The sequence below is a fragment of the Hyaena hyaena genome, unplaced genomic scaffold (assembly GCF_003009895.1).
Source record: "Hyaena hyaena isolate Hyena2069 unplaced genomic scaffold, ASM300989v1 scaffold_925, whole genome shotgun sequence".
Classification (NCBI taxonomy): domain Eukaryota; kingdom Metazoa; phylum Chordata; class Mammalia; order Carnivora; family Hyaenidae; genus Hyaena; species Hyaena hyaena.
Genome location: NW_024081555.1, coordinates 421,786 through 444,741, shown reverse-complemented (window position 1 = coordinate 444,741; position 22,956 = coordinate 421,786). Strand labels below are relative to the sequence as shown.

Sequence of the window (22,956 nt, the reverse complement as noted above, 5' to 3'; positions counted from 1 at the left end):
AATGACTAATACAGCCACCTACTGGAGTGCCAGCCCAGGGATCCCCACATATGCCCCCAGCTGTGCAGAGAATTTTGTGCTGGTAACCCACGGGCACATTGATGATTCACCTGCTATGATGCCCATTCACTTAACTCACACTGTCCAGAGCGTCTGGGACGCTCAACCCTTTCTTGACCAGGAACTCCCCTCATCCCCACCCCGCAAAGCAGGGACAGGAAATCCTGGCAGCTTGTCCTGGCCATCGGATTGGCAGAGGGGGGCTGCCCTGGCCTCACTCCTTCATGCCCTTAGTGCCCTGGGGAAGGGCCCTCAGTGCCAGCCTCCATCCCCAAGCTCCTGGAGAGCACAGCTGACAGGGGTCCTGGACTTGGCCATCAGACATTACCATAGTTCTGGGCAGGTGCAGAGCGGCACAGCCAAAGGGTATCTGTCAAGGACCTCCGGGGCTCTTTATATTCCTTCAGATCCACGCCCCCTCCCCCCCAACTAAGGTCCCCGCCCCGTCCCCCCAGCTTGGCCTCCTCCTGCCCCTGTGTCATAACCTGCGAGCTGGGAACAGGGAGAAAGTGGGGGTGGAAGCACATGGGCTCTCAGCTGTCCCGACCAGGGCGCAGCTCCTGCCAGGGGGCGCATAGGTGTGGGCGGCGCAGGCGGGAGGCACTGGGAGTATGGCCACGTTTTGCTATGAGTCTAAAGATCCTAGGGAGGGACTGTCTCTGGGGTGGAGAAGGGGCTGTGCTTTGCCCAGGGAGGGGGCTCTGCTGAGAGACCAGGTGCCCTGCCCACCCAGCTGGGGCCTCGGCACCCCTACTCCCGGCTTCCGAGCTGCTGGCAGGGACAGGGGTGAAGTTAGGGTTTCTGCCTTCAGACTGCAGGCCGCACTGCTCACCCTGGAGATTTCCCCGGCTTGTCCAGCCGCCTTCGAGGCCCTGACGGGAGGCCCGCAGAGCTTTCTGACATGGGGTGGGCCTCGGCTGCTGAATGATGAATGATGATGAACTCAGGCCTGGAGCTGCCTCAGGTCACAGAGCTTTGGCTGTGCGGCCTGTCAGGGTCTCTCTACCTGCTCAACATTGCTGTTTTTCTGGGGCGGGGTTGTAAAAAGTGGGCTGAAGCTTTTTCATGCCAACCCCTGTCCCCCCCATGAAGGGACACAGTAGGAAGAGCAGGGGCTTCTGGGTAGGACTCCTCGCTTTACCACTTCCTGGCTGTGTGATCCTGATCAAGGGACATTATCTCCACTGAGCCTCCGCATCCACATCTGTGAAATGGGGCTGCTCGCACCAATAGCCTTAGGGCTGTTGTGAGTGTTGAGTGGGATGATGGAGCTGAAGCCCTTGAGCAGCTCCTAGCTCTCAATGATGACATATGTGAGCTCCTCTGCTCAGGAAGGCACCCTCTCCCCCGCTCTTCACGTCTCCCTTGGTGGGAGGGATGAGAAACTCAATGTCCATGTCTTTGAAGTTTATGTGATGTCTTGGTAGCCAAGTGAGACAGGACTTTATTTCCACGGAGCCGAGATTCTCAAGAAAAAGAAATGAGATTCCTATGATAAAACTCCATCGTACACATTGGGAGGAGAGACATATAGTGTCTTTTTTTTTTTAAGTTTATTTATTTATTTTGAGAGAGAGAGGGAGAGAGAGAGAGCTAGCATGCCCAAGCTCGAGCGACGGCAGAGCAGAGAGAGACTCCCAAGTAGGCTCCGTGCTGTCAGCACAGAGCCTGACGTGTGGCTCAAACCCACGAATTAAGAGTTGGATGCTTAACTGACTGAGTCACCCAGGCGCCCTTTTATTTCACTTCAGCACAAGCCCACTGTTGATGACCCCATTCCTAAAAGAGCTCAGATGACGTGTCCTCTTGTAGCCTTGGCTTTGAAGACCCAAGCTGCCTTCACAAACCCCAAGGCTTTTCCACAGTTACCGAGGACTCTCTGTCCCTCACTCTCTTCGACCCCCTCACTCATTCCAGGAACTATCAAATTTTGGGAGATGGTGTTCATCTACCCTCCTTCTTGGCACAGAAGAAGAGCAAATGCTTGATGGGGTGAGCAGGCTGGGGCAGGAGGCAGAAAGCACTGAGTATTATTATCACAATCACAAAGTATTATAACAGCCCTGTAGAGTCCATATTTATATACTAATAACTGGTTGTCACTGCAGTGGCTCATACCAGTTACCGGGAGAAGCCCTCTGTTGCAGCGTTTGTAAGTTTTAGTGACACTTTGCAGGCATCCTCAACTCCTTTTGCCTTTGAGGAAACAGGCTCAGAGAAGTTATGAGACGACTCATAAATATGAGTGGGGCTCAGACGCAAGCTCAGGACTGTCTCGGATCTGGGGAAGCAGTCATCTTCTTGGACAGCTACCCCGTCTCTGTCCCTCGGGATTCAGGCCATCTGCAATTCGGAGTCCCCCCTAGACCACTTCCCAGTCCCTTGGCCTGTCAGCCACTCCTGGCTCTGAGTGGGGTTTCTCACCATGCTCTGCACCCGTTCCCCCCTCCATCTGCTTGGCTCTGTTTCTCCTAGAAATCTTTTTGAGTAAACTCTTTCCTGTTCCTCCAGGTCTGGTGGTCAAGACACAGGCACTGGTATCAGAGTGACCTGGGCTCCACGCCTGACATGTAGCTGGTTGGCTGCGTGTCCCTGGACAAGTCACTTTGCTTCTCTGAGCGTGGTGTCCTCAGGCACGGGGAGAAACACCAAAGCTAGGTCTTGGGGCTCTTGGGAGATGAAGCTGAGAGAAGGGTCCTCAGGCTTCCGGCCCCAAGTCCTCCTTGAGTTTTGTGAGTTGCTCCAGGACTCTTCAGAGAAATCCCCTCTTTCGTTTAATCCATCTTAAATTGGATTTTTACTTGCTACCAAGCCAAACCAAAGCAAACTGAAAAACCTTCAGCTAACAAACCTTCCATTATTTCCTGGATTAAACCCAAATTTCTTAGCATGACGTTTGAAGTCGTTCACAATGCGACCACAGCCCAATTAAAAACAAAACTTTCAAAAACAACTTTATAGAAGTATAATTTAAACACAATAAAATTCGTCTGTTTGAAGTGTACAGTCGGATGAGTTTAGACAAATGCGTAACCAGCCCCACGGTCAAGATGCAGAACGTTTCCATCGCCTGAGCTGGTTCGCTCCTGCCCCTTTGCAGTTCATCTGGCCCCAAACGATGACTGATTTGATCTCTATAGATTCATTCTGCCTGTTTTAGACTTCACGTAAATGGCATCAGTCTGTTCTTTTTGTGTCTGGCTTCTTTCACTCAACATAATGTTTTTGACATTCCTCGGTATGGCCAGGCATATCAGCCATTTGTTCTTTTTTAAAAAAAATTTTAATGTTTATTTATTTTTGAGAGAGAGAGAGAGTGAGCAGGGGAGAGGCAGAGAGAGAGACAGACACAGTATTCGAAGCAGGCTCCAGGTTCTGAGCTGTCAGCCAAGAGCCCGACACGGGGCTCGAACCCACAAACTGGGAGATCATGACCTGAGCCGAAGTCGGAGGCTTAACCCACTGAGCCACCCAGGTGCCCCCATTTGTTCTTTTTTATTGCCGAGTAGTACTGTTCCTTGATGAGGATGTACCACAATCAGTTTATCGCTCCCCTGTCCTGGATGTTTGCATTTCCATCCACTCTCTTTAACCACATCCCCTGCTCATGGACGGGTTCTTCCCTCAACGTACCTGTCTGACACTCCACCTGTTAAGACTCCAGTGGCCCCCTGAACAGCTCTGCACTTTCATACTCCCCGCCCCCCAGCCCTTGCTCGTGCTCCTCCTTCTTTCTGGAATGAGCGTCTTCCACTCTTCTGCCCGGGACAGTCCCACGTGGGACTCAGTCCTGGCAATTCCTCTTCTGCGAAGCCTCCCTGGGCCCCTCCCCTCCTGTATATAAGATATAGTCATGATCTTCAAAGGACCTCACAGTAGTGGGAATAGGTAGTTATTGAACGGAATAGTTAATATATCAAGAGCTATCTACCAAGATACCACCTCTTGGAAATCCCTGTTAGAAAGAAGGTTTTAATCCCCTTTATGAGCAGAGTGGGGACTCTCTGCTTGGATACATATTTTGGCAGAGTTGGAAGGGAACTCATGAAATGAATTCCAACTCCCAACCTCCCATTTTATAGATGAGAAAACCAAGGCCAATAGCCAGGTTTTCTGCACTCGAGGAGCCAGAAGGCTCCTGCATTAGAGCATCAGTGCTAGCCGCTCTGCAGAACTGCTCAGCTGTTCCCAAGGCCAGGTTCAGATGCCAAGTTCATAAAAGATTTAAGATACATTACCAAAAGTACTTTAATCGAGTCTAGATAAATTCAAGATTACTTTAAGCTGTGATGGATAACAGCGAAGGATTAGCCAGAAAGACTACAAATTGTTTCTAGATGTTTATTTCTTGTGATGCTGATAATTTTATGCACTGTCTTAAATTAAGTCAAATTTAAATGTTATGTAAGTGCAGCAGTTTTGTGAGTTATCATATTTTTGTAGACGGGAGAATAATTTATGGAAAACTAGGCAAGTTTCTTTACTAACAAAACCTGCTAAAGCTTCGCTCTGCCACTTGCATGCTGTGCGTTCCGGGCAGGCAAGTCACTGAACTCATCTAACCTTTCATTTCTTCATCTTTGAAGAAATGAAAGCCAAAAATAGTACCTATGAAGCAAGGTCCAGGATCTACGGTGGATTTGGGGCCAAATCTCAGCTCCACCGCTCAGCAGTGGAAATGCCTTTGGGCCAATTGCTTAATCTCTGTGTACCCCAGTTCTTCATCTGTAAAATGGGGTCATAGTAGTCCACATCTCAACAAACTGTTATGAGGATCAAAGGCACGTATACGTGCAAGGAGACTGGAACTGTGCCTGGCGGAGGGTTCACCAATGGCAGCTGTGGGGCAGCTGATGGTTGGAGCCCAGAGCGGCAGCCCACAAGTGCTGGATACAACTTTGAATTATGAATAAGCTTTCTGAAAAATGAAAGGATGCAAATCTAAGCAGTGAGGTGAACTGAATAGGCAAATGCCCCGGACACAGTGGAAAGAAACGAGCTACCCCATTTCTCCTAATTTCGTACTATCTCCCCTCCTTCCCCATCGAGAGTGGAATTGGGCCCATCTGGCCATCTGGCTAAGGAAGTAGGAGGCTGGGGCACATCGGTGCTGGCAGAGAAGTGTAACGGCAGGCACCAGAGATGGCTCAGGGAAGCAGGCTTTGCGTGTTAGCTGTGACCCTGAAAGTGGTGACCTCGGAGAGGAGAGTGCACAAGGGGAACCCCACCCCCACCCTGTGTGGCTAAACCCCGATGCAGAGGGCAGGAGAAGGTCCTGGTGGGGAGGCTTGGAGCTGAGCAGTTGAAAACAAGCAGGGCTGGGGGGCAAAGAGCCGTTGCTGTGTGTGTCGGGGGCGGGGGGACAGAGAACGAATCTGGGGCTGGGGCCTCCCTGCCTCCTAGGGAAGGGGCCGTGGCCAGGGCATGTCCTGAGTAACCTGGCTCCCTTGCCATGGTTCACAAAGCACTTTTATGTGGGTCATCCCATCCAGTCTACACAGAACACATGAGACGGATATTACCCAGCCCAGGCCGAACGACTCGCCTGAAGTCACCCAGCGAGCCGCCCTAATGATCTCCACGGCCCCTGTACCTTCTGTCTCTGCCTCAACCCACTCTGCAAGTGCTTCCTTGGCCCAGGGCATGAGTGCATGCGTGCACGCCCGCACATGCAGCCCTCTTCCAGGTCACCAGTTCAAGCAGGGACGCTCCTCTCTCCTTTCTTTCTGTCTCTACATGACTCAAGTGCCTCACACAGTCCGCAGGGCATATTTTCCCACTGTCTACAGCCTCCCTCCGCTCTCTCCCCCTTTGGCCCCTCATCCCTGCCTGTCTGGGGCCCCGGGAAGCAGTCCGAGGCATAACTGGTTTAGGAGGGTCTCCAGCAATGGATTTGGGTGATTGGGGTGGCTAGCAAGACTCCCTCCCTCGCTTAGCGTCCGCATTGCCTGTTGCAAGTTCGTCCCCACTCTGGTGATGGGCGCCCTATTCCTGCCCCCCCCCCCGATACAGTGTCCACAGCAAAGCCCTTGGCACCCTGGTGGGGGAAATGGAGGAAGAGAAGTGGGTGGCACAGATAGGGCTGGGCATGATGCCACTAATGGTTGTGTGGGCAGCGGGAAGAGGACATACTATGCACACCAGATACCTGGGGGTCCAGCAGCCCTGGGAAGCCCCATCCCGAGGAGGACCTGAGGTCAGCTATGGGCACACCAGATACCCGGAGGCAGAGACTAAACATCCACTGCCCAGATGGCACCTTGCTAGAGCCTGTTTGACCCAGACCCAACGGGAAACATTTTCGGAGCACTTTCTGTGTGCCTTGCACTGTGGCAGCCACCCTACAGCTGTCCTCTCCCAAGGTGGAGGCTGTTATGCCCATTGTACAGATGAAAAAGTTGAGACCCAGAGAGGTAATGTAACTGGCCTAGGACACACACACAACACACACACATATATATGCAGTGAGAGTTTTAAACTTTTACTTTTTATTTTTTTATTTTTATTTTTTATTGAGAGATACAGCCAATAGGAAAGATTTCCAGAACAAGACTGGCAAGTTGCAGGGGTGGGGGTCCGATCTGGTGGGTGTTAAGTAGACTTAGCATAGCTGTTGGCGGCCCCTGCTGGCCCTTAGTGGCAGTGTAATGTCACTGTACACCGGGCCGGATCTGCCTGAAATTCAGAAGAGCCGCTCTGAGTTTTATTTCTCCCTGTGTCCTGATTTCCAAAGGCCTGGGATGAACATCCACCAGAGAGAAACCTTGATTATAGGGGAAGCAGAGACACTACCTGCACCTTGTGACCTGCGGAGGCAGGGAGGAAGATGGAGCTCATTACAGACCACAGAGAGGACTCTGTCCCCTTCACCGTCCCCCCCTTCCCCCCCCACCCCAGAACAATGGGCATTGCGGACCTTCCAACCTCTTTCCCTTCTCAGCTACTTTATCTCCCACCAGTAGTAACTCTTAATCCCTGGGGACCACTTACTGCACCTCTGTTACGACATTCAACTATACCACCAGGCACTGCCCCCTCCCCCATCTCGACCCCAAACTGAGCTCCAGGAGATGAGGAGTCACTGAACCTGGCATGAGAGCTGGCATCTGACTTGGTATTATGGAAACCTGCATCTTGTCTGAAACAGAATAGGAGCATCCTACTCTGCATTAAGAAATTCTTCTCCCCACACCAGAACCTCACCGGGCTGCTGTGAGAATCCGCTTATCCATTGTAAGATCCTAAAAAGATGTGAGGGGCTGGCATTCTGTAAGGCCCTTTTAGAAAGATACTTGTTAACTGACTACTGGGAGTGTGCATATGGGGAAAGCAGCTGGTAAAAATGACAAATTGGGCTCCACTTCCCTAGTGGGGCCAGAGTCTGGGATTCCACCTTGTCTTGAGGATCCTGTATGGAAATGAAGGTTTGTTATGGGTTGTGATGGCATAAGAGTTGCCTGATTGAGAAGAAGTAATTAATATTTTGGAGGGATTCAAGATCCTTCCACTTCCCCACCAAATGCAATGAGCTGGGTGATTCTCTGCCCAGAAATGGACAGGTGACAGTGGTAGGTAGCCTTCATAATGGAAGTGGACTTTTTTTTTTCTGAGTTGAATTAGGAGGCTCTTCTGGTTTGAGAGCTGAGGAGAGGGTTGGAAACTGAAGCCTGCAATTCCAGTCTTCACCATATGGGGTCGCTAACTACCTTTCTTCTCCTCAGTCAGGGCGGAGAGCACCCATGCCCAGTCTCTTCAGCAGACTTTGGCCTTATGTTGTGGCTTTTCCCTATACCTATATGACCAAGAGCCCTCCAGAGCTCAGGGGCGAACTGAGTCTCTTGGGGCCCCGGGGCCAGTCTCTTGCTTCCTGGATGGATTTGCAAGTCAAGCTCATTTCTGAGATTCCCAAGCAAGATTCCAGGATGCAGTCCATTTTTCTCTCTCTCTTTTTAAAAATGTTTATTTTGAGAGTGAGAGTGTGCATGCACAAGTCAGGGAGGGGGAGAGAGAAAGGGAGAGAAAAAGAATCCCAAGCTGGCTATCAGCACAGAGCTGGACTTAGGGTTTGTTCTCACGTGAGCATCATGATCTGAGCTGAAATCTAGAGTCGGACAGTTGACCGACTGAGCCACCCAAGCGCCCCCTTTTTTCTTTCTTTTTAAAGATTTTATTAGGTAATCTCTACACTCAAAGTGGACTCAAACTCACAACCCAGAGATCAAGAGCCGCAGGCCCCAACACTGAGACAGCCAGGAGCTTTGGTCCATTTCTGATATTAGGACCCCAACTAACAAGAAGGAATATTCTGGAAGGCAATTAGAGGGGGGTGGGAGAACACCGAGGTTAGAGAGATAACCTAGCCAAATGCTAGGCTCTTTGAACCAAGGGTGGTCTCCAGGGTGAACCTCCAAGTATTCAAGGCCATACACTATCTTTTACTAGCAGGTCTGGGGTGGAGCCAGAGCCCGGCGAAGGCAGGCAACGAACTCGGTTTAACACTTTACTTCTTGAGATGGAACTCTGGAAGGATAGCGAGTTACTTCTTTTATATCCCGTAGACAGGGGTTTGGACTAGCTCTCCGATCCAGACTTAAAATAAGATCTCAAACTACTCCTCGAAGACATTACCCCCCACTTTTTTTTTTTGCAAATTCTTGCAGAGCGTCTGGGATCCCGCTATCCACCATTCGATTCCTTCGAAGCTGCCCCTGAGCCCGAGACCCTCTGGGGAGGGTCTCTTGCCCCTTGGGGATCTCCCTAAACTCCTCCTTTTCCTTTTCCGAAGTGGGGAGCAGGACAGCGAAGGGGCGGGTGGGGGGGAGTGGGAAGGCGAGGCAAGCCCGAAATTGGACCGCGGGTCTCCGCTGAGAGAAGGGAGCACTTTTTCACCATCGCCCTTTTAAGGGATCGCTGGGCGCCGAGGGACGCCGGTGGGTACAGGTCCCAGCCTGTGCTTCCCCGAGTGGAACGACAGCAGAGGGTCTTGGGCTGTGCGGTGTCTCCCAAACCACTGCCTCCCCGCCTACCCTCTAGCCGCCCGGGAAGACTACTTTCTCTGGCCTTTCCCGCGCGGTGCGTGTCCCCCTCCCTTCCTCTCCCCTCTCGGTCTCCGCCCCCTCGCGCAGAGGAGGCCTCGCCGCTTTAAGAGCCTGGGTAGCGATTGACAAGCAATAAACGCGGAGAGCCGGGCTGCGCCGGAGCCGCACCGAGCTACGGGCTCCCCCGGGCGCAGGTAGGAGCCCCCCGAACCCTGGGCCAGCGCGCACCCCGAGGCCCTGGTTTCCTCTTCGTGCAGGTACAGCACTTGGAGCCCTATTTTCTGGGTCCGGTTCCCCCGGGTCCTTTCCCTCAGGTCCGTCCCCTCCCTCTCCACCTCCCTCCTCCCTTCCTCTCTCAGGGGGCTCCTAGGGAGAAATCAAATCCCGCGGCCCCTTGATGCTGCCCCCGCGGTTAGGGCTCTAAAGTGACGTCGGGCACCGAGGCTGGTGAGCCGTGCGAGGCTCCGGTATCCGCGAGGCCTCTTCGGGGGCTGCGCGGATTCGGGGGACTTTGGAGCTGGGCATTACGTAAGAACCGCGCTGTTAGCGCTTCCGGGGGGTGGGGGCGCGAGGCAGAGGTTGCGTGGGTCCCCGTGGCCCCTCAGACCCCCCTGCGGAGGTCAGCACCCCAATCTTCCCGGTGAGGGGGTCCTGGGAAGGGGGGCGCGCTGCTTCTTCCGCCTCCCAGGCTGTAGCCGGGGTGGGTCGGGGTCGAAGGCCAGGGTTAGGGCCTGGAGACCTGGGAGGGGATCAGTGCCAGGAGCGAGGAGCCGGGGTCAGAAAGTTAGGTCAACTAAGGGGGCGGGGGAGAGTGAGGACGGGGGCGGGGGGCATCCATTCAGTGACCTCATCCCCGAGTCTCCCGCGGGCGCGCTTGCAAAGAGCCCTCTTTGATAGCTCGCAACACGCCCCCCTTCCCCCAGGTCCTAGCGCCCAGCGGGTTAGGGTCGGGCTGGTGGGGCTGGGTCTGTCGGATTGTCGGTGCGTGCGGGTCCGCACGTCTCTAGACCCCCATCCTTCAGCCTGTCTACCCCTCCCCACGACCTATCGGTCTTCAAAGCTCCTTTGTCAGACCTTTCTCCTCAACGTCTCTTTGTACGTGTACTCATGGAGGGGGTGGGTGGATGGGAGGTAGGAGGAAACCTCCCCTTCTCGCGGCAGGTCCGCATCACCTACGGCCCCTGGGTGGTGTGGAGAGTCTGGAGGTAGGGGTGCGAGGACACCGAGGCCCAGGCTTTCGGAAGCCGAGGTGAGCGTTCCCAGAAGCCTGGGCCCCGGACCTTGGCCCAGAGCCAGCCTGGCTTGCCTGGCACTGCTGTTCTCCTGTGGGCACAAGCCAGGCCCCGCCCTCCCAGAGGCCTGGGTGGGGGTGGGGAAGAGCTAGCCGATGCTGTGGGAACTGATTACCCACAGAAGAACCCAGGCAGGCTGGGCAAGACTCCAGGGGACAGGATCTTCCCTGCTTCTTCTCACCTTCTGCTCTCTAAGGAAGGAGGATGTCTGGAATCCTCTCTGCCAATAACTGTCGGGGAGACAGGGGAGAATGTCCCAGGTGCCAGGTGTCAGGACTTTAGGTGGGGTGAGGGGGTGAGGGAAAGAATCCGGACAGCAAGGGCTGGCGAGGGGGGCACTGGCTGGCACGGTAGATGCTGGACATTTCTCCCAGCCTGGGTGCTAACCTGACCGGGGGTGCCCTTCTTCTCCCCTAAAACTCCTTTCTTCCGTGTCTTTCGGGGCAGATCCAGGAGGAAGGGAAGTCTTCCCCCAGCCTTTGTAATTTCGGCTACTTGAGCTCAGGTGACCAGCTCTGGCCTGGGGGTGGGAGGGTTTTATTAAAATCTGGTATTGGTCCCTCTGGGAAGACTCTTTTTTTTTTTTTTTTTTTTTTAGGGGGAGGTGAAGTTGTGGTTCCCAACGCCCAGGGCCCAGCAGGCATTCAGTCCTAAAGTGGGCGCTGCCAGCTGCTTCCCTCTTCTCCCCCACCCCTGCTGTGAGCCACTGCCTCTAGTTGTCACGGCAACTGGGAATTAGGGTTTTCTCCAGCAGCAAGTGGCCAGGAAGGCAAAGGGAGGAAAAGGGAGTGGGTGGCTCCCTTGCACCCCGGAGAATGGGGAGCCCCCGGCTTTCCTTGTCCCAGCTCTGGGCTAAAAAGGGAGAAAGAGGAAGTCAGAGAGGCCTTGGGAAGGTATGACTTCATTTCTGTCAGCCAGACAGGCAAACGTTTATAGAGCATCTACACTGGCTAGGTAGAGGTTCCAGAAGCAAAATAAAACAGATGTAGTTTTTTACTTCACCCAGCTTACAGCCTAGGAATGCCCATCTTTCCTGCTTTTGACTCAAATTCTGGACTCTTACCTACCCCCTCCCCCCAAAAAAAACACAACAAAGGACAGATGGCAGACAGAGACAGTAAAAATGCTGGGTTTTCCTTGTAGCTCTTTTTATTAGCTTTGTGACCTTGGGCAAAGCAATTAACCTCTCTGATCCTCCGCATCCTCCTCCTTGGAGGGATGGGGATGTGATTTCTGCTCTTCCTGCCTTCCTGTGGGATCATTTGGTCTCTGGGGAATGCCCTGATCCTGAGGGGAGCCCCCCTCCCCCTGTTTTTTCCCCATTGCCGTGCCTTTGTGCCTTCTCATTTGTTTCCCTCCTCTTCTCCAGGAAAGACTTCCAGAGCCCTTGCAGACCTCACCATGCCTGTTGCTGCCACCAACTCTGAGTCTGGTAAGAAGGGGCTGAGGAGGTCAGTTTGTATCAGTGGTTCAGAGAGGGCCAGGCAGGGACCTGAGGGTGGAGAATAGCAGTTGGCACGTCCATGTCCACGGCTACCTGGCTACCTATAAGAATAAACTCCCCCCCCCCCCCCCCCCAATGCTCCATCCTGCCACTCAGGCTTTCCTTCCGGCAGCTTCTATGGCCCTGCTGCATCTGCTCCAGGGTGTGGCTGGAGACGCAGCACAACTCACCTCCATGGAGGGCAGGGGCTTGCAATGCCCCAGAGACACTCACAGTATTGCTGGAGGGCAATGGCACGGGGCCAGGCTGGTTGGGGAGCCAGCTCTCAGAGGACTGCTTGGGAGTGGAGGGACTATAGCAGAACAGCTTGGGGGCTGAGACGTCCACAGTGCGGTGCCCACCGGACAGGTGGGATAAACCAGCAGGTGCCAGCGACCGGTGTGTGTACGTGTGCTGGGGCATAAGGAGCTGTGTGCGGAGAATGCCAGTTCAGGAAGCCTGGGCCCAATTCCGTGGGAGGTTTTAGGGCAAGGGGGTGGGCTGCCCAGAGGAGCTCCAAAGCCTTAGGAGCAAATTACTCAACCTCTTGGGGCCTGTGTCTCCTCTTCTATCAAGAGGTTGATGGGAAATTCAAAGGCCGTGATGATATTCCTATCGTAGGAATATTCAGTTACTGTGCTGGGTTATTACCTCAATTAGCCTGTGACCTGGAGTCCTTTGTAGGACCTGGGTTTTCCCATCTGTGACATGAAGCGATTGGACGAGAGAAGCGCTCTTAACTTTTCTTGGTCCTGAATCCCTTTTTGAGAATCTGGTGACAGCGGTGGGCCCTCGTCATAGAAAGATGCTTCTGTGCACAAAATCTGCATTCTCCCACCTCATCATAGACAGATGCTTCTGTGCACAAAATCTGCATTCTCCTCCCGGGGGCTCATGGAGCCCCTTGTGCATTCAGGGACCCACCAGGTGAAGTTCCCTGTGCTAGAGGCTAGGCTGGCTGTAATCTGCTCTGGTTTTGCTCTGCTCTGTCTGACCTCCTGCCTGTGTCGCCCCTTCCCTTGCTCCGGGTCCTGCTGCTGAGTCTATAAGACATTCCAGGCCTCCCAGTTTGGTTAGAATGACTCCCCTGTCCCTCTCCTCTGAGAAAGTGAACCAGGAAAATGAAGGATGCTGTGAGTAGGCTAGACCCTAAACTGTGACACCCTTGTCCCCCAAGAAGGGCCTTTCCTCCATGTAGTAGAGGAACTGTACTAATGTCCCCCAGCTTTGGCAGGCGTGGAGGACTCAGTGTCCCTACCTCCTGTCCGGCCTGCTGAACCCCCTGGGCTCTCCCTCTGCTCCAGTTGGCCTGGGCCCCACTATAAGCTGCTTAGGAGTTAATTAAGCCCATCCCTGAGCCCTCGATTAAAGGCCTCTCAATCTGGGTCTGCCCAGTAAATCCATTAATAGTGCCTGGCAGGGGTGTAGAGGGAGGGGAATTTGACTTCCCTGCTGCAGGCCAGTTGATGGGGAGCATGGTGGGGGTGCAGCGGGAGGCCAGGCAGGGAAGGGAAACTAGGGGCGTGGGTACAGGTCTGCTTCCTCTGAGGACTCCTAGGGGACCCTCATATCTGCCATGGGCTACTTCTGGCTTCCTATATCCAAAGGAAGGAGGACAGTAGCCGGTTCCTTAACCTCTTATTTCCTCTTCTGTTAAAAGGTGATGTGAGACCCTGAGACTATGAGTCTTGGCCCTTCCTGCAGGCAGCCCTCTCTGCCCACCGCAGGCTGGATTGGCTCCTGGCCTCAAAAATCTAATGATGGGTCTGCCTCTTCTCTTTTGGTGGCCATTACACTTCCTACAGGCCTGATAGAGAGCAGTGGCCCTGCCTCTGAGGTCAGGGTCACCTCCCTCTCCCCACTCCCTTCCCCAGAAGATCCCAGCCTGGGGACCTGCAGCATGATGCGAGCAGTGTCCTCCCACCCTTCCCCGTGGGCCAGCATGGCCATTGTCATTGTGGAGGGGAGATGGTGTGAGCGGATTCCTGCAGAGACCCAACTCTACTTCTAGTAAAGTGGAGGGCATGGGATGGGTTGGGAGATACATGGTTATGGCATGGGCTTGGTGTTTAGAGAACTTAGCCCTGGAGTCTCCAGACCTGCCGCCCTACCCTCTCTTCCCTCTTTACTTGACTCTCCCTCGTCTTTGAATCAAGGCTGGGATGTCGGCTGTTTTGAGGTGGAGCTGTCCCTTTAAATCTCTCTTGCATCCCAGGGTTAATGTCCTGGTGTGTAATCCCTCCTGCTGCCATGGCAACCAGGGGTGCGTTAGGACCTGGTGCCACTCCCCAGGGAATGGCTGTCTGGTGGCAGCAGCAGCAGCATCTGGCGGTGGCCTCATCGGTACAGGGTATCAGGGGGATGGAGGCACTAGGCTGGGCTAACTGCCAAGTCCTTTGCTCCTGCCCACCTGTGCCCCTGCTTCGAGAATGCACCTTCACCTTTTCCCTTCCAGGATGCCTGACTTGCCCAGCAGGGGAGAAGCTAATGCCTGATGGGAGGAGGGGAGAGGCGCTGCTGAGGTGTGGGGTCGGAAGGGCTTGAGGCACCCTTCCCGACCTACTGTAATGTCCCTCCCTTCCCCTCCTTTTTCTCCCTGTCCCCCCCCCTCCACTACTCTCCAAGGCCAGCAGGTAGAAGGAGGCTTTGTGGTTTGCCTATCTGCCCCATGCCAAAAGGGTGCCACTGCCCCTGGGGGGTGGGGTGGGCTGAGAGTCATTCTTGAGGGCTTCCTTTGATCCTGAGGGGGTCATTGTAAAGGAAACTGGGTCTGGAGAAGGAACATAGAGTAGAGGTCTGAGGGCCAGAGGAGGAAGTGGCATGGGTATATTAGAGGAGAGACTTCCAGAAGGGGGGGGGGCGGGAACAAGCTGGGGCCAAATCCCCACCCCGCCTTGGGTTTCCTGCAGCTGGACTGAGAGGAGGATCTCTGAGCACCACTTCAGTTCTGAAGGGGCAGCAGGCTGAACCCCCTGCCCCACAAACCTCCTCTCGGCCCCCTTCTCCCCATCCCCCCCGCTGGTACGGGTAGGGGGTGATCTCGCACCAGCAAGAAGAGCAGGACTCCCTCTCTTTCGGCCCCACTCTCCCTTGTACCGCCCCCTCCCAACCGTCTGGTCCAGTCGGGGCTTTGGCCAATCAGCAAGGCAGGCAGGGAGTCTGAGCCTAGCTATTGGCTGATCCTGCAGAGGGCGCTCCCCAGTCCCTCCTCCTCCAGCACCGCCCCCCTTGGGCAGGGAAGGCAGAGACCGCTGCGCGGAGGCTACTCCAGGAGCCCCGGAGCGGCGGGTGGGGGGCAGCGATGGCGGGCAGTCCGGGCAGCGGGGCCTCCTTGGAGGGTATATCCCTGGGCTCTTCTGAGGAAGCCGATCTCCAGAGGGAAGGTAGGGAAAAGCGGGGCAGGGAGGCTGGGGGGAAAGCTGGCCCCTTAATCTACCCTCCTCCCTAGGGGTTTGGGCATCTGGAGAGGGTGCCCTGGGAGCGGGCGCTCAGGAATCGAAGGGTCTGGGGGCACAGCCTGCCAGGAGAGCTGGCCTGGGCAGAGGGCATTAACTCCCCTGTGTCTGTCTTCCTCCAAGGGTGACAGGCTTGTGAGTCCGTAGGTGAGGATGGCAGGGGAGGGTGGGAAGAGTCCCTGCCCAAGGCTTCTTTCCGAGGCCACTAAAGGCCTTGCAGGTCTCTGATCAATGCCAAGCCCAAGCCTGGGTAGGGAGGGCTCTAGAGGGCCAGCTTGGATGCTGTTTTTGGAGAAGGTGGGGAGGAGGAGAGGAAGAGGGGTTCCTTGAGCCATGACTGCTTCTTCAGCTCCGAGCCCCCTCCTCCTCATCCCCATTCTTGCCTGGAGGAGGGGGCTCTGGCTACAGTGGTGAGAGGAGGCAGGGACGGTACCCACCCCTCCTCCATAGCTTGAGAGGCGTAGATGCAGGCGTGGGTGGCTGGATGGCAGAGTAATGATACCCCCTGCCCATCTCTGCCCCCAGCTGGGCACATTCTGCTCCTCCCTTCCTCCCCCTAGAACGTGCCACAGCCAGGAGCTCCCACCTCTGTGGGCGGGTGAAGACACCCCCTACCTCAGATCCCAGCAGCCACCGCGGTGGCCCCGTGTCAGGTGTTCTCACATCCTTGTGTCCCATGCCGGGCTGTGGGTTTGCTGATCCCTGCGCTGACTTGGTCTAACCTCTCTGCCCTTTGGTGCCCGTGGCACCTCAGGGTGCCCATTTCCCCAGCTCTTGCCAATATTCCCGGCCTCAGCTTTGGCTTTCTATGATCAATATTAACCTCTCACCGATACTAGATGCCTCTCTGCCAGAGCTGAAGGGCCAGTAGACACTGTCTAGCTGCACCCACCCATTTTACAGGAGGGAAAGACTGAGGCCAGTGAGGAACCATGACTTTGTGGAAAAAAATCACACTGAATTAGTGGTGTGCTATTTGCACTGGATACTGTATAGGCTCTGGCCTCCTGCATGGCTGCTGGCTTGCCACTGGGCTGGCACTCAGGGACACCCCCAAGTACTGCCTCTCTTATTCCTGAACCTTCTAGGTGCAGGTGGCTGAGGCCTGGGACTTCAGCCCATCCAAAGGTTGAGGGAAGGGTCTGTGGTTCTCTGGTGTAGGACAGAACGGACGACTACTTCCGTTTCTCCCCTCCTCCCACCTGAGTCCATTTTCTGCTCCCTGGAGCCTCCCACCTGCCCAGGCTGGCATTACCCAAGGCCTAGAGAACAGGCCGAGCAAACTGCCCCCTCCCTCCACCCCCTTCCCCAGGCTTTTGGGGGCCTGGAGTGTCCGGGCCGAGCATTGAGGGCAGTGCTGTTAGAGAGGGGCATGGAACAGGAGGGTGGGACTGCTATGGTGTGTCTTGGTCTCCTGTGCCCGGCTGGTGCCTGGGTCTCACTGCCCGTGCCTCCTTCCCAGCCATGCAGCAGGTCCTGGACAACCTGGGATCCCTCCCCAACGCCACGGGGGCCGCGGAGCTTGACCTGATCTTCCTTCGAGGCATTATGGAAAGTCCCATAGTGAGATCCCTGGCCAAGGTATAGTGCTTCAGGGAGGTGGCCATAAGGGCACGGGATCTGGGGAGGCTACGGGGTGTTGGCCATAGGGTGCATGGGGACAGGGCGTGTGGCATTTAGAAGACCCTGGGAGGGGCTGTGCATGAGTATCCATGCCCAGGAGATGGGTCTGCTTGGCCGCAGGTGAGGGGCCTGGCCCATGCCTGGCTGGTGCGAGTGTGGCCATGCCCATGTGGTCGGATGTGACTGGCAGCTTGCGGCAGGCACACCTGGGGAGGGGAGGGCACGCCTGTGCATTGGAATCTCAAGTGCATCCTGCCTGTCCCTCTCTGCCTATGAGCATTTTGTGCAGAGTTCTTTTGTAAAGTCACCTGCCACACATCAGGTGGGGGAGAAACTCACAAAGGGAGAAAGTTATTAAACGATTTGGTAATGGCCATGATAGAGCCAGATGCACTCGGTGTTTGGGGAATAGAGAGGGCCGATCCCTCACCTCGCCCAGTGTAGCCAGCGAAGGCTTCCTGGAAGAAGGGCCACTCAAGCTGAGTCTGGTTGAACAAAGAGGAGTGGGAGGGCATCTGGGGACAAGGGAAGAGTTTGAGCAGAAACAGACGTGAGAAAAAGCCAGAAGTATGCGGGGGTGCGAGGCTGGAGCTTCAGGTGCAAGACAGAGTGTAAGCTGTGGAGACACTGTCAGGTTGTGGGGGCCCCGGGGGCTGCGCTGGGGGCTTGGGCCATGTCCTGTGATGTCCTATGAGTGACAGGGGACCTTCTGTGGGTTTTAAGCAAGGGCGGGATAATGGCACATGGTCATTTTAGGAGCATCCTCTGGCAGCCGTGGAGGGTGACTGGAGGGTCATGGTTTGGAGCTGGAAAGACCAGAGTTGCGGATGGCCCTGAACTAGCCCTGTCGTGACAGGGCTTGAGGGAAGGATGAAAGAATTACTTAGGAAGTGAAGTGACAGTGCTTGGTGTTGGGTGTGAAAGGTGAGGGGCGGGGGGTTGCAAGGCACCCAAGAATCTGCACAGGGGAAGTAAGAGGCTGGTGGCGCCCTCAGCTGAGGGGCGGGGGTAGAAGGGCGCCCCCTCTCCTGGGTGGAGTCAGTGGAGTTGCAGAGAATCATGTGTGATTGCTCGGATTTTTCAGAGAAGGGGGGGGGCAGGGATTTTTCAGAGAGGGGGGGGCAGTTGTCTGCCGGAAATTAGGGATCAGGATTGAGCAGGGAGAATCGGAAATGAAGATTTGACTAATCGCTGAAGGGCAGGGAACGGGTCCCCACGAAAGCCAGGGAGCAGGGCTTACAGGGCCCCAGACTGTCCGTGGCAGATGCCCGGCTTTCGGGTTGGGGGCGGCCTCAGTCCCGGGGTGCCAGGAGGAAAGGGGGTGGCTTTGGTCCAGGTCTTGTGGGCTGTGGAGGCTGGGACGCAGGGGGCAGTGTGAAGGGGACTGGTGAGTGGGAGGGACTCAGCGCCTCACCTCCGGGGCCCAGACTCAGAGGGGCGGGGAGGGAGACCTGGAGGAAACAGAGAGGCAGGGAGGAAATGGAGGTGAAGGCCTGGGGGCTCTCCGAGGTCATGGAGTGTTTGGGTAGAGTGGATAACCTGGAAGAGAAGGCAGAGGTCAGAGAGAGGGAGGCAGGAAGGAGCACAGCTCTGGGAGGTAATACGACAATTTAGGATGTGGCTGCGGTGGATGAGACGGTCATTGACATTAAAGAGGCTCAGCAATGGCAGGTTTGTGTGCGGGATGGTGTGGGGATCTAGGGTATGGCAGGCATTGCAGTGGGAGAAGACCGAGGCAGCCCCAGGGTCTCAGGGAACGACAGTGGGGTGACCAGGATGTGGCACTGATGGTGCTGAGACAGCGGTAGAGGGTAGGACAGCCGGGCGGTGGCTCTTCCTCAGGGTAGGAATGGGGACTCTGTCACAGGACAGCTGTGGCTGCTCCAGCATGGGGTGTGGGGGAACCGGGCCCCACTGGAGGGAGAGAGCTACTCAGGGGACACTGTGTCCCGGGGACACAGCCTGGTCATGTGGAACGTTCTATCTGAAGACCTGGGGAGGTTGCTCACCACGGAGGGTGCAAGGGCTGAAATGGTCAGTAGTGGGATGTTCTGGGGAGGAGAAAACTGACCAGATTGGGGGATTTGGAGAAAAGGTCGACTGCTTTTTGTTCAGTGGTCAAGGACTGTATTCATGTATTAAAAATAAAAACAGAAAGGGGCCCCTGGGTGGGTCAGTCGGTTAAGTGTCCGACTCTTGATTTCTGCTCAGGTCATGATCTCACAGCTTGTGAGTTCGAGCCCTGCCTCGGGCTCTGTACTGACAGCTAGCTCAGAGCCTGGAGCCTGTTTCTGATTCTGTGTCTCCCTCTCTCTCTCTGCCCCCTCCCCTGCTCGCACTCTGTATCTCTCTCAAAAATAAACAAACATTAAAAAAAAAAGAAGAAGAAGAAATATATTGCTGCTAATCCCCTCCTCTTTTCCTCACTTCCCCGGCTTTCCATCCCCGCAGGTGACCCCTAGCTTGAGACTGATAATGTTTTACCCATGAACGTTGGCCTATCTTGCCCCCTATGGGTTTAGATGTAAACAATCCATCCCTATGATGTGTGATTTCAAACTTTACATAATGGAATGATAATGTAAGCCACTTAGGTTTTTGAGATTTCTAGTTCATGGTATTGTAATATGGTTATTGACGTAAGTATCGTTGTAGATTTTAACTGTTGTGTGGATTCCAATATTTGAAATAGAGCCTAGTGTATTTACCGGTTCTCCTACTGAGAGAAGGTGTGTTGTTGACCTTCCTCTACTAAGCGCAGCCCTGGAACGAGTGTCCTCACATTCAGCTGCTTCTGCTCGTGTGTGAGAGTCTCTCTAGAGTGGACACTTGGCAGTGGCATTGCTGAATATGCACGTTTTGACCCTCAACACCTGTAACCTGCCAAAGCCGATTTCAGAGGTGGATTTATCAGGCCGTGTCCACCTCTGGGTCACGTTAGCTGTTGCTTCCACAGTGAGACTCTAGCCAGTGAAATAGAGAGCTTTTAGGAGGGCAGAATCTCGAGTGAGAAGGTCCCTCCGCAGCATGATTGCCCTTGATCGTGTTCGTCTTGGGTGTGTTTGTCTGATCCACGGGACGGCCCTCCAGTGAGGGGACTGCTGGCCGTGTAACAACATCACTCACCTAGTCATCCTTCACTGATGCAGCGAATATCTGCTGCGCGCTCACCGAGTCCCAGGCACAGTGCTGGGGCTGTGGGAATGAATGGTCAGCTCCTTTGTTCTTGGGACGGAGTCCAAGTCTGATGCCCTGAGGCATCCCGGTACAGCCTAGTTGAGAAGTTACTGACAAACCATATCAGAGTGGAAATATAAACTCCCTTCTCCAGACTTGTTTTTGGGGGATAAGCTGGTCAGAATTTCCTCCCAAGAGATTCCCAGGATGGTTCCAGATGCATAAAGCAAAACAGAAGCTAGGGCGAACCTTTCTTCCACTCTGAGACCCCCAGTATGAGGCTGACAGACCAAGAGGCCCCTGTGACTTCTCTCCATCGAGCTGCGGGACAGACAAGAAGTCCGTCTCCGTAAAGGCCTGTCTGAGCTCAGGAAGAACCCCTACCATCCCTGGCCGTGTGACCCTTTGCAATGGAACTTTGTCACTTGTCTCACTGAGTGAGACACTTCAGTCTGGGCTTGACCACATGACCTGCTTTGGACAACGGGACCTAGTTCTTCTTCCTTCTCACAATTTTAATGGCTATGCATACAGAGATACATTTCCACCTTACCGGACAAAAGTGCTAGGATCAAAGATCCAGTTGTAGGGGCGCCTGGGTGGCTTAGTCGGTTAAGCGTACGACTTTCGCTTAGGTCATGATCTCGCGGTTCGTGGGTTCGAGCCCCACGTCGGGCTCTGTGCTGACTGCCGGCTCAGAGCCTGGAGCCTGTTTCAGTCTGTGACTCCCTCTCTCTCTGACCCTCCCCTGCTCACGCTGTCTCTCTCTCTCTCTCTCCTAGAAATAAATAAAACATTTAAAAAAAAAAAAAAGATCCAGTTGTAAAACCTTAGTTCTCTTGGCGAAGTGACCCACAAAACTCAGAAATGGTCAAGCCAGAACTGAATGTGGTAGCTATTAAGCCTCCTTCCCTTCTCCGTACGGAGTGGGGCTTGCCTCTCCCCTCTGGGGATGTGGGGACAGTGTGGGAGGGGCTGGGCTGAGTAGATCTAGGACCAGGGAGGGGTGGGGCCTGAGGGGACAAACCCAGAGAATAAAGGCTCTGGAGGGAAATCAAATCTGGCTGACAGATCATAAATCCAAGGGGTTGGCTGCAGACGACAGGTGGCAGCCTCAGCAGGTGAGTGACATCTGGGAGGGCTGACTTGGATCCAGCAGCAGGTGTTCCAACAACAAGCAAGGCCAAGGTGCGGAATCCAAGTCAGCTGACATTCAGAAATTCCGGCAAACTGTTGCCAGTGGGGACATCTGCCAGCTTGGGTAGGGGGAGCTGTGATCTAATCCTCATGAGATAAGGTAGAAAGAACATGGGGTTTGGAGTCAGAAGAGTCCCTGGTTGGCTGTGTGATTTTAGTATGTCTGACAACCTCTCTGAGCTTTAGTTATTTCTTTGGAAAAGTGGGGATAATGATGTCTCTCTTTCAGAGTCGTGGTGGGGATGGGGAAAGTCATGGATGTAGAGGGGCATTGCAAACCATGAAGAGTTGTTACCATGCAGTCTTGGCCGTTGACTAGAGTTCACTGGGAGGCCTCCACTCTTGTAATAAGGCTGGGGTGAGAGAGCCCTAAAAGAACGAAGGAGTTGGGGGAGGCGGTCACTGGAATAGAGACTCTGACCAAGGGACATGACAAGTGGAAGCTACAGTGGTGGGGAGCTCAGTGTATCAGTCGGTTTCTGCTGTGTAACAAACCATCCCACAATTTAGTGGTTTTAAGCAACCATGATTCATCTCTCATGATTTTTTGGATGGTTTGGGTGGTTTTTCTGGTCTGGGCTGCTCAGCAGGGTGGTCTAGGACATTCTCATTCATATCATCTGGTGTCTCAGCTGGGAAGGCTGCAGTGTTTAGGATGGTGTGGTCTCTTACCTTCTAGGAGGGGGCCCAGGTTTCTTCACATGGCAGTCTCAGCAGCGAGAGAAGACCAGCCCCAAGTCCCAAGCACTGTCCAAGCCTCTGCTTGGGTCACATTTGCTAATGTCCCACCCACCAAAGCAAATCACATCATCAAATCCAGATTAGAGAGTGACTTTCCCTTCTGGCACACCACACTCTGGGACTTCTTTCAGTTTTTGAGCTATTTAATTATAAGCATAGGTTCCAAATGAGAATTCCCTGTTTTCTGCCAAGATCAGAGATGTCAGAGTGTGAGGGCAGAGGGGAAAAAGAGAAATGGCTGCGTGACGTTTCTGCTTTTGCACTCTGCTTCTGGAGTTGTTCTGGCACATCTGCACCAGCAGCTGATGGATCAGGGTTCAAGTACCAGCTGCACTGGTAGCTAATTGTGTACTTGGCCCAGGCTTCTGGTCTATCATAAGCTTGAGCCCATGCTGTGCCGAAGATGACTGTCAGAGCAGAATTCAGCAAATGGTTAGTACGGAAATTCAAAACCACTTTCCTGGTAGGGGGCCTGGTGGCTCTCATGCTGCATGTACAAGGTGTTGCGTGTACCAGGAACACGCATTCTAAAAACAGTGCCCAGGTGGCGTCACCACAGCTGTGGGGGCGCCCAGGAAACCTTGACTAAAGTCCCAGGTGTACACCGATGAGTTGTGAAGGAATTCATTTCACCCACGCAAGCCTCAGATAATGGCCTTGGGACTCCTAATCTCACAGGGCCATTGTGACATTTATTTATTTATTTATTTATTTTTTAAATTTTTTTAATGTTTTATTTATTTCTAGGAGAGAGAGAGAGAGAGAGAGACGGCGTGAGCAGGGGAGGGTCAGAGAGAGAGGGAGACACAGACTCTGAAACAGGCTCCAGGCTCTGAGCTGGCAGTCAGCACAGAGCCCGACGCGGGGCTCGAACCCACGAACCGCGAGAT

The 22,956-nt window shown here is 54.3% G+C and overlaps 1 protein-coding gene across 4 annotated transcripts in view; it reads left to right on the top strand.

The window, feature by feature from the left end:
- The first annotated feature begins 9,240 nt into the window (after positions 1-9,240).
- Positions 9,241-22,956, top strand: part of MPP2 (membrane palmitoylated protein 2) — a 43,186-nt gene continuing 29,470 nt past the window's right edge. For 2 of the 4 annotated variants that reach the window (XM_039220877.1, XM_039220878.1), the window contains exons 1-3: positions 9,242-9,355; positions 11,760-11,822; positions 16,791-16,909. In XM_039220877.1, coding sequence (XP_039076808.1) covers positions 11,792-11,822; positions 16,791-16,909 — 150 coding nt within the window. In that variant the 5' untranslated portion in view covers positions 9,242-9,355; positions 11,760-11,791. Of the gene's footprint in view, positions 9,356-11,759; positions 11,823-16,790; positions 16,910-22,956 lie in introns of all 4 variants that reach the window. The other 2 variants (XM_039220876.1, XR_005526134.1) reach the window with 2 other exon arrangements.